Source organism: Marmota marmota, unplaced genomic scaffold (genome assembly GCF_001458135.2).
Source record: "Marmota marmota marmota unplaced genomic scaffold, marMar, whole genome shotgun sequence".
NCBI lineage: Eukaryota > Metazoa > Chordata > Mammalia > Rodentia > Sciuridae > Marmota > Marmota marmota.
In genome coordinates, this window is record NW_025999932.1 from 37,497,663 (window position 1) to 37,508,214 (window position 10,552).

General features: G+C 37.8%; 1 protein-coding gene across 3 annotated transcripts in view; it reads right to left on the bottom strand.

Annotated features, from left to right (window-relative positions):
* The window catches only part of Setdb2 (SET domain bifurcated histone lysine methyltransferase 2), a 72,923-nt gene that overhangs the window by 4,970 nt on the left and 57,401 nt on the right, over nucleotides 1-10,552 (bottom strand). For all 3 annotated transcript variants that reach the window (XM_015484276.2, XM_048800908.1, XM_015484277.2), the window contains 6 exons: nucleotides 7,534-7,667; nucleotides 5,127-5,176; nucleotides 2,938-2,999; nucleotides 1,815-1,881; nucleotides 1,086-1,217; nucleotides 144-215 (listed from right to left, as the gene is read on the bottom strand). In XM_015484276.2, coding sequence (XP_015339762.1) covers nucleotides 144-215; nucleotides 1,086-1,217; nucleotides 1,815-1,881; nucleotides 2,938-2,999; nucleotides 5,127-5,176; nucleotides 7,534-7,667 — 517 coding nt within the window. The remainder of the gene's footprint in view (nucleotides 1-143; nucleotides 216-1,085; nucleotides 1,218-1,814; nucleotides 1,882-2,937; nucleotides 3,000-5,126; nucleotides 5,177-7,533; nucleotides 7,668-10,552) is intronic.

Genomic DNA, 10,552 nt, shown 5'->3' on the forward strand with positions numbered 1-10,552 from the left:
GTTTTTTTCTTCTGTGCCTGTCATACTGTTTTTGTAATGGGCTGTGCTATTTTCATTTAATAAAACAACATTCTTAAATGAATTTTATTACCTGTATAGCATCATACTATTTCAATCTATAAAAGTTTTTGTAACTCACATACCTGCTTGAAAATTTACAAATGTGTCTTCAAACAATCTACAGTCAAAAAGTGAAGTCCCAATTTCTTCATACTCTGGAGAGAGAAAAACATTTTCAGTATTAATTTTAAATAATTCATGTGTGCAGTTACACTTCAGAAAATAACCCAAAACAGGAGTAAACAGAACAGTCTTCTATTGTGGAACTTGTTGGAAATGTAGAATCAAAACCTGGGGTGGGCAGCTCTCTGTGCTTTAACAAGTCCTCCACATTGATTTTAAAGCAAAAAAAGTTTTGAGAAGTGCTTGGTCTAGAGAAAATATTAGTTTTAATTTTTTAATCTTGTCCTATAGAACATATTCTTTAAAATAAGTATATATTTTACATTGCTGCCTATAATAGATAAAGCTTTCCTTTATGAAATAGCTTTAGTCTGAGCTTACAAATTTTATTCTACAGGTGTTAAGAAAGCTAAGAAACTATGTATTTATACCTTACAAATGGAACTTCAGTTTTCCCAAGAGTTCTTCAAGAAACTTAAGAAAGTTTGTATTTAACTAAAACACACATTGATCAAAACATTTAAATTTCTTCCATACATTAAATTTTGAGTAAACATTTTTTATAGAGGGCACTTGGTTTATTTAGGAAACAACTTGAGTTACATCAGAACTGTAACCTAACTGTGCTCAGCACTTAAATTCAGGTGCACAGGGGGCCACCATGGGGCCACCTTGGCTCTAAATGCGCCCACACACCTGTGTGCACTCATGGGAACTACATCACAACTCTTAGGGCATTTGAATTAAACTACTGAGTTTATCTACATTCTGTTGATTTATAATAGACAGTAGACCTTATACACAACAATTTTTATTAATGCAAAGGGAAAATGTTTTTTTCCTTATTTCGCCTGTTTTACATCTAGGTCTGTGAAAAGTCTCTGTACTGGGAAATTTAGTACCTGATTCTGAAGTAGTTTCATCCATGAGTCTTTCTTGAATCAAATGAAGTTTATCTAATATTTCTTCAAATAAGTCATTAAGAAGTCCTGCTTCCTTACATTTCTTAAGAAAAGGTGTTTTCACAATTGCATCTAATAAGGAAAACATTATTATAAGTAATGGTCTTATAGGGCAGCTAATCATACCACTTTATGGTTACTTCTTCAAACCTTGCCTAGTGGCTGATGAACATAATTAGTAAGTAACACACAACACCTTTATCAGTGAATGAAATGTTATAAGAGAAAACTGCTTATAATAACTACCTGCCTTTTTTTTGTCAATTAATTTGTCACTTTCCTTACTAGCTAATGATTTTTTTTTAACTGATCTTTATTTTACTTATTTATACACAGTGCTGAGAATTGAACCCAGTGCTGAGAATTGAACCCAGTGCCTCACACATGCTAGGCAAGCGCTCCACCTCTGAGCTACAACCCCAGCCCTTCGTCTACAAAACTCTTTATTTTATAAGAAATAGTGTGTAGGGTGGCACATTACTGGGTTCTGAGCTCAGGCAAGACTAGCTTCTTTATTAGGAAGTGTATCCTCATATTGAGAAGCAACACCCAATCCAACCCAACTTATTTACATGGTGGGGTGCTAATGCACTAAACGGCTGAAATACCGAAGAGTCAACATTTTTACAAGTACTGGAGGCTGTGTTATAGCTGTCGCTGAGCACTAACCTGGGTAGCCGCTGTTCTTTTCTTTCATTGGTTTTATGAATCTATTGAACGTTGTCGTCTCGGGTTGCTAAAGGGAGAGAAAAATCAAGATTGTACTGTTGGCATTTAATATATAAAAGCCAATCCACTGTGTATAATTAAATGCATTTTAATGGGAAACCATGCCTTATATTCTTATGTAGATTTTTTTTAAGTTATTTTAGTTGTAGATGGACACAATACCTTTTTTATTTTTTATATGGTGCCAAGGATTGAATCCAGTACCTCACATGTGTTAGGTGAGCACTCTACCACTGAGCCACAACCTCAGCCCTTCATATGTAGATATTTTACTTATAAAACAAGGTATTTGAGAAATGTGTTAAAACCCAGGGACCCTTAACCACTGAGTCTTGTCCCCAGCTTTTTTGATTTTTTTTGCGATGGGGTCTTGCTAAGTTTCTGAGGCTGGGGGAGAAACATTTGTTTTTTGAGATAGTTATGTTGCCCAAGCTGACCTTGAGCTCCTGGGTGCAAGTAATTTTCCCGTCTCAACCTCCTGAGTAGCTGGGACTACAGGCAAGCCACCTCACCAGCTTGAGAAACACCTCTTGAATAATAGCAAGTAGTAGAGGCTGCTGGCTCATATTAATTTGGCTTATATGAGCTGATGTTAATACTAGTTAAAATCCTGTAAGTATTTCATATACTTTATAGTCTAGAAAATTATGAGAATTACAAACAAGGTTACATTGGATCATGTAGCTGGGAAATATTGACTGTACCAGTGCTCAGCTATACCTTCAGCTCATGTAAGGACCTAAGCACTCTATAGTCAGATGTTCTAACTTGGTGTTAGGGGATGCTTTACAGAAGCTGTGGGAATAATGTCTCCTTCAGAACTTCCAGCTTCTCCTTACTAATTTCATCATTAAGAATTATCTAAAAGCTTGCTGAATAAGGGATTCTTCCCAAAAGGGAATCCTCAGGCGCAATCTCAGGTTTATCTAGTCAGACAACTCAAAGGAAGCTGCTGTCTATTCCAGTGAGTTGGAAAGTACATTTCACCTGAAATTCAGAATGGTTTAAATAAGGACACTGTTTAAAGAAATTTAAAGCTGTAAGAAAATTTAAGTTAAATTACCGGTACATGAATGCCTGTTGGGAGTCTTTTCTTCCTTCCTCGTTTTCTTTTTACTCCATCAGCTAAAAATATAAATCACTTAAGTTGGAATACATAAAGGAAAAGATTGACTACATATAAAATTCGGAAAAGCCAGAAGTTGTTACAAAGTCAAAAGATCCAGCAAACAGACTAAGCATTTTCAACACACAGAATAAAGGGCTTTTTTTAATATTTATTTTTTAGTTATAGGTGGACACAATGTCTTTATTTTATTTTTATGTGGTGCTGAGGATCAAACCCAGTGCCTCACACTTGCCAGGCGAGCACTCTACCTCTGAGCCACAACCCCAACTCGTAAAGGGCTAATTTTTAAAATATAAAATCATCTTAGTGAATATGAAAAGGAAATAACTGATAGTAAAACTGGTATATGGAGAACTCTTCAGGAAGCAGAATCACTGAATAGAAAAGTGAATAAAGTAGGTCATAGAAAACAACTGGTGAGGGGCTGGGATAGTGGCTCAGCGGTAGAGCGCTCACCTAGCATGCTTGGGGCCCTGGGTTCGATCCTCAGCACCATATAAAAGTGAATGGAATAAAGGTATTGAGTAAAAAAAAAAAAAAAAGGTGAAAAGATATACAAAGTAAAAAGTTTTCACATATCAGACTGATAAAGATGTTTAATATACAATATTTGCAGTGATTTGGGTAACTGTACCACAGATGTAATCTCTATGGAAGATAATTAGCCACAAGTTATCCAGAGTTTGTTTAATATTCTTTGAATCAGTAATTTTACTTTACAGTGTAGTTTATGTGGAGGCAAAGATGTATGGGGAACAAGGTTAACCATGGTATTAAATGTAGTAGAAAAATATTAAATACTATTAAATGTAGTAGGAAATAACCTACATGTCCATCAAGCAGAGAATAGTTCTATTGTATGGCTGTCTCATGGAGTACTGTGCATAAGCACAAGTGTATAAGCTTATGCAGAAGGATCTTGAAAGTATAGCAAGTGAAAAAAGAAATATATATTAGTGGTATGTTTACACAAACATTCTTTGGAAGAATTCAAAAGAACAAGTGTTTCCTCTGAGGAAAGGACTCATTTACATCCTCTTTTTTGCGGTGCCAGGTATGGAACCCAAGGCCTTGTACATGTCAAGCATACACTGTACCACTGACCTACACCAATAGCCCAAGATTATCTGCTTTTTTTTTTAGTTGATACGCCTTTATTTTATTAATTTATTTATATGCCGTGCTGAGGACCGAACCCAGAGCCTCACACAGGTGAGGCAAGCGTTCTACCACTGAGCCACAACCCTAGCCCCACATTATGTTTTTTAAAACTTGCTGTTCTCTGTCAGTAAACACTGATTAAGAGCAATCTCTTTATGGCATTTCCTCAGTTAAAAGGGTAATGACTGAAAAATAAGGGTAGAGATACTGTTCAGAGAGTACCTTTTGCCCCCATAAAATGCAGTGGCACGACACAGAACTAAGTCTTTTCCAGAGAGGTCCTGACTCCGGGTCACGGCGAACCTTCTGGATTTAGTACTGGTAAAACACTGGTGTACTGAAAGTACACTGAAGGCACTCATGAATGAATGTTCGTCCCATAACTCCAGATAGTCAGGATCTGTTCTACCTTAATTAAAATGAAATGCTAACCATGCATTTTTGGGAAGTTTTTATTCAGGGAGTGTATGACACCTTACTAATTTTACCTACTGAAAATTCTAATATTCTTACAGGAAAGTAGTAGTCACAAAAGCCAAAACTTTTTACAGTGTCTAGTTTGGTCTTATCAGTATGGTGAGAACTGCCAGAATAGGTCTAATTCACCATTAAAAAAAAAAAACTAGTCAAGCTAGGCATGGTGGCACACTTTAACCCCAATGAGTTGGAAGGCTGAGAGGAGGATCAAAGTTCAAGGCTAGCTTCAACAACTTAGTGAGGCCCTAAGCAACTCAGTAAGACCCTGTCTTAAAGGCCGGAGATGTAGTTCAGTGGTAGAGCAAGCCTGGATTCAATGTCATATCACATTGTCCACAGAGAAACTGACAAATTTTATAGGTATGTACAATTTTGACTCAAAAATTTGTATTTTAATTCAGTGAAGCAAGTAAATGACTATTCCATATCTTACATAAATGTTTGATTTTCTTTAAACCCACAATACTGAGATTGTAGAGACTTACCACTCTGAGCATTGGTTGGTGATCTGGGAGCATGATGTTGGCATAACACCCTGAAAATATGCAATTCCAAAGAATCATTAAATCTTTTAATAAACAGTTTTCAAATACAATATCAATTTCCTTGTGATTTGAAAAGGTACTAATTTTTCATAACTGCTACTCTTTAAGTATTAACTTTTTAAAATATTTATTTTCTAGTTATACATGGACACAGTATCTTATTTTTATGTGGTACTGAGGATTGAACCCAGTGCCTTAAGTATGCTAGGCAAGTGCTCTACCTCTGAGCCCCTTCAGTGTTAACTTTTAAAGAGAAATGCTAAACCAGTGTAAAATTAACCCACATCAAGTGCGGATGAGTCTGTTAGATATCTTCTCTGCCCTCTGAATCTTAAAAAGATTATGTTCTCTGAAGGAGTAGTTGAAGTCTTCGAACAGTACTGGTTCATACTAGTGGTTAGGGGCATTTGACTATACAAAGATACCTAAAGATCCAAAATCTTCTAAGACATGAAAATTTCCACAAGACTACACAAAGCTTGATTTTCAACAATAGTACAAAAGTGCACACATTAATTTATGAAAAATTAATGGCAGATTTCCAGATCTTATATCTACCCTACTAGAGATGAAGTGAGAACTGTGCAGATCCTGTTTTCTTCCTGCATTTCTTCTGTCTCAGTTGCAGCTACTTCTCCCTTCTTTTCCTATTGAGGCTGATGGTCAGGATGCCGTGCTTCCTCCCATCTTCCACCAGGTCCCACCTCCTCTATGCCACCTTCCCAGCAATACCCCAGCTAGCCCCTCACTTCCCTGCTTTAGGTTCTGGTAATCTCTGAGAACTCATTTCCCAAGTACTCAAGTTTCTTCCAAGCACATTTTTCATTGACTTAATTCATTAGCTCTAATATAAGATCAGTATGTTTTCCCCAACTTTTTAAGAGAGTCATGACTTCAATTGCTTTTATTTTGATCTTATGTTCAAAGTCTTTGTAAAAAAGTTATATAAAACGGGCCCTTTGTAAAGGTTAAAAAAAAAGTGAAATCTGAGCACAACCTATGAGTTTCTTAGCAAATTGAATATTTAAAAAAAAAAAGTACAAAGTTGAGCTGAGCTGTAGCGCATGCCTGTTACCCAGTGGCTCAGGAGGATTGTGAGTTCAAAGCCAGCCTGAGCAATTTAGTGAGGCATCTAGCAACTCAGCGAGACTCTGTCTCTAAATAAAAAATATATATAAAAAAAATGTCTGGGGCTGTGGCTCAGTGGTTCAGTGCTTGCCTAGCATGTGTGAGGCACTGGGTTCGATCCTCAACACCACATAAAAATAAATAAAGGTATTGTGTCCATCTACAACTAAAAAAAAAAAAAAAACTTAAAAAAAAAAAAAAGTACAGGGGCTGTGGCTTAGTGGTAGAGCGCTTGCCTCTCATGCGTGGGGCACTGGGTTTAATCCCTAGCATCACATAAATTAATAAGATATTGTATCCATCTACAACTAAAAAAATAAAAAGTACAGTCCTAATGTCTCAAGCGACAAATGTAACTTGCTCAGACTCATTTAAAATTATTTTGGAAACTTCTTTTAATGACAGGCTTACCCACATTGTTTTAGAAGATATGGCCTCTAAATCTGAAGATGAACTGGTGTGGTAAAGAGCAAGGAACTCAGGATCCCTGACACCCAGCTCTGCCACTTATCAACTGTGTGATCCAAGGAAAGTTCCTAAGTGGCCCCGTGCTTTATCTGTAAATAGGGATAATAGTGGCTACCTCCCTGGACTGACTGACATAACATTAGTATAGCACTTTGGGTTTGCGTGGCAAAAAGTGGTTATTAAATAAGTTAATAAAAGTGCCTGGGACACTTAGGTAAGGGGATCCTACTCAGATCTGAGTAGCATTTTTTAAAAAATCACTTTATGAACAAATCTTACAAAAACTTTTAAAAGATGCTGTCATAACACCAATCCTATTACTCAGGACAGGTAGCTATTTACTGGTATAACAGTGGAAATTACATTTATTCCACATACAAGACTGGAGACATCAATTGATGAGCCTGTGGCTATATAAGTAAAAAACTACTTCCTGTGTCAGAAAAGAACAGCTTTGAACTGGTCCCTATTTCCTGCTTCCCTTTAGGCCACTTATATCACTATCACAAATGATGCTTTTTACCAGGAAGGACAGGATGCAGGGAAACTTATAAAAGCAAAACTAAACCTTGTATTGTTTTTCTGTGATACTGAGAAGAGGTGTTATAAAGTTTGGTTCCCCACTGGGTATCCCCCTGTCTTGTCATTTGAAAGTCAGTTACATAAATTTAGTTTTTAAAGTCTCTGTCTTAATTTTCCTATTCCTATCCCAATCCCCCAAACGTAGGTTTAAAACTGTTGTGTTAAATACTTATAAATCCCTTGAGCTCCATCAGCCTGTGGAAATGCGTTGTCCTTTCTGGCACAGAAAAAGTGGTAGTTCTTGGCACAAGTTTTTAAGTCACATCCCACGGTGGCTCCTCTTTCACGACACAATGTGCATTTCTACAGAAGAATAGGTTTTACTAAATAAGATCCAGTTTTTCATAATCTTTGTTAAAATTTAAAAATATCATTAGATGTTATTTAAGCCAGCAGTCCTATATTTTTATCCTGGACATCATTGGTAAAGTTTCATCCTTCTTACAAACATTAGATACTATTTACATTTGGCTGCTCACTTGAAAAGTTCAGCAAAACCTCAACTAGTGAATGCTTGGCCTGGACTGTTCCATAATGATCCCATTAAAAGCAGAAAATGCTTTTTGTTTTAAAAATCAATGCCTTTTTAAAAGAGATTTCCAAAAATCAGAGTTGGCAAACTTATCCAGCTCGAGGAGGCTACTGGTCCTGAAGGGTATAGGAACCTGAGACAAGAGCAGCTCCTGGCGGCCTGCCTGGAATCCCAGGTAGTCATGAGGCTGAGGCAAGAGGATCCACTTTCAATAAGAGCTAGTCACTTCTCTTAGATTCCTTTCTGGGGTAACATTAACTGTCTATAGGGTTGCTATTGAGGATAACGTGAGATAAAATAAAGGAAACTTCTTTGGAATCTATGTAGTAGAGATTCCCCCCCAAAAACAAACCAAAAACCCCAATTGAGCCATGTTTTTCATAGTTTAGCTTATCTGATCCCTTGCTTTTATTTCTCGATCTGGTGTTTTATTGAAGGTGGTGTAGAGATGGTTAGGCAGACACTGTGTGGCCCCAGAAACCTGAGTGGTTTAGGGAATCCAGCTATGACCAAGGCTGATTAGGATCATCTTCTGGCTGAATGACTGGTGGCCCAGTAAGACCATCTTGCAAAACAGATGGCTCACACCATTCCCCAACATCAGCACAAGCAAACGTGTAAATAAAGACAGTTCAAATGTAGGTGAGAAATAAGATTAAGATAAAAGGTGGGATTCCAAGTCAGACCATAAAAGAATGAAAATTTAATTGGGGGGACCAAAAACACTCCCAAATAAATTTTAAATGGATTAAAACTCTAACTATGAAAGCAAATTAGGAAATAAAGGGGAAAGAAAAAAAGGATGGTGTGTGGTAAAGGAAGGCTGTCTAAGGAAGGTAGAAAACCCAGAAGCCACAAAGAAAAAGACAGATCTGACTATATAAAAAATTTAAACTTTCATATTTATGGTGACATATACTATTTGAAAAATTTAAGACAAGGAAAAAGATGGAAAGAAAAATGTTTGCAGCCAGATGCGGTGGTTCACGCCTGTAATCCCAGTGGCTCGGGAGCCTCAGGCAGGAGAATTCAAAGTTCAAAGCTGACCCCAGCAATTTAGCAAGGCCCTAAGTAACTAGCAAGTCCCTACTCAAAAAATAAAAAGGGCTGGGGATGTGGAGCAGTGGTAGAGCACCCTGGTTTTAATCCTTAGTACCAAAAAAAAAAAACCCAACAACAAAAAAATGTTCGAACAATATTAGATACAGGGTTAAGATAATCCACAGGAAAATGGTAACAGGCAAATTCCAAAAGAAATACAAATGGCAATAAACATTTATTTGCTTAAAGTCTTTACAGATGTACAGTATTTATTGTAGCTCCGATGTGGCAGACATTGTTGAAGGATAAGGGGTAAGACAGTGGATTAAGTAGAAGGTACTGTCCCCATGAAGTGTATATTCTAGTGAGGAGGGGGTACAATGATTAAATAAAGCAAATTTAAAAACATCTCATGGTGGAATGGGGATGTAGCTCAGTGGTAGAGTGCTACAGTGCCTGTCTAGCATGTGAAAGGGTTAGATCCCTGGCACTGCAAAAACCCCCAAACAAAAATATAAAAACACCTCACAGAAGGGTTTATGCATTGTATCTAACTAAAATAAGACAAATGACAGTGTCATTGGGTCCCTACTTCAGATTGGGTGGTCAGTAAAGTATCACCTAAGGTGGTGATAGAGAAGGTTGGAAGAATAAGAGCTCCTGGCCTGCAAGAAAGCAGGGAGAAAGATAGTCTAAGCAGAGGCACTTCATCCTTGTGGCAAGAATGAGCCTCCTAATGGGCAAGCTCACCAGAAAGGCATAAAGAGGAAGGCCTCTTGTTACAGCAGGTGAGTGGGGGGAGAGTCTCATAAGGGCAGGGTCATGGAGGGCTTACAAGCCAGAGTACAGCAAAGTAATTTTATCTTTGTTTAAGGGGAACATAAACTGACCAGTATTTTTAAGAGATCAATCTGCTGTATGGAGAATGAGCCGAGTAGGATGGCAGGAAGAAATCAGGGTATCGGCAATCTTCAGCCACCTTTGAGAGAGCTAGACCAGTGATTTCAGTGGATTAATGATGCCAAGACAGAAGTGGGTAGACAGTGCAGTATGTCTAGGAGGATTGCTAATGCTAATGGGCTTGATGTTGTGCAGGGATGTGATGAGGGAGAGATCATTCTTAGACTTCTGCTTTGGGTAATGGATGAATCGCGGTGCTACTTATTGGGGTGAAGAAGGAATAGATTTGGATGGGGTGGATTGTGTTATCAAACTTAATATAAGATGCTTTTGTTATCTATGGAGATGTGTCAGGTTAGTAGACTGGAATTCTAATGAGGGGACAGGGCTGGAGATACACAGCCAGGGCATGGGGGAAGAAGTAGCCTGAAAAGTAGAAGACACCTAGTGTGTGTGTGTTCAGAAAGGCAAAAGAGCCAGGTGCAATGGTGCATGCCTGTAATCCCAGCATTCAGGAGGCTGAAGCAGAAGGATCACAAGTTCTAGGCCAGCCTCAGCAACTTAGCAAGGCCCTAGGCAACTTAGTGAGATTCTGTCTCAAAATAAAAAATAAAAAGGGCTGGGCATGTGGCTCAGTGGTTAAGTGCCCCTGGGTTCAATTCCCGGTTCGATTCCCGCCCCCCACACCCCACCAAAAAAAAAAAAAAAAAAAAAA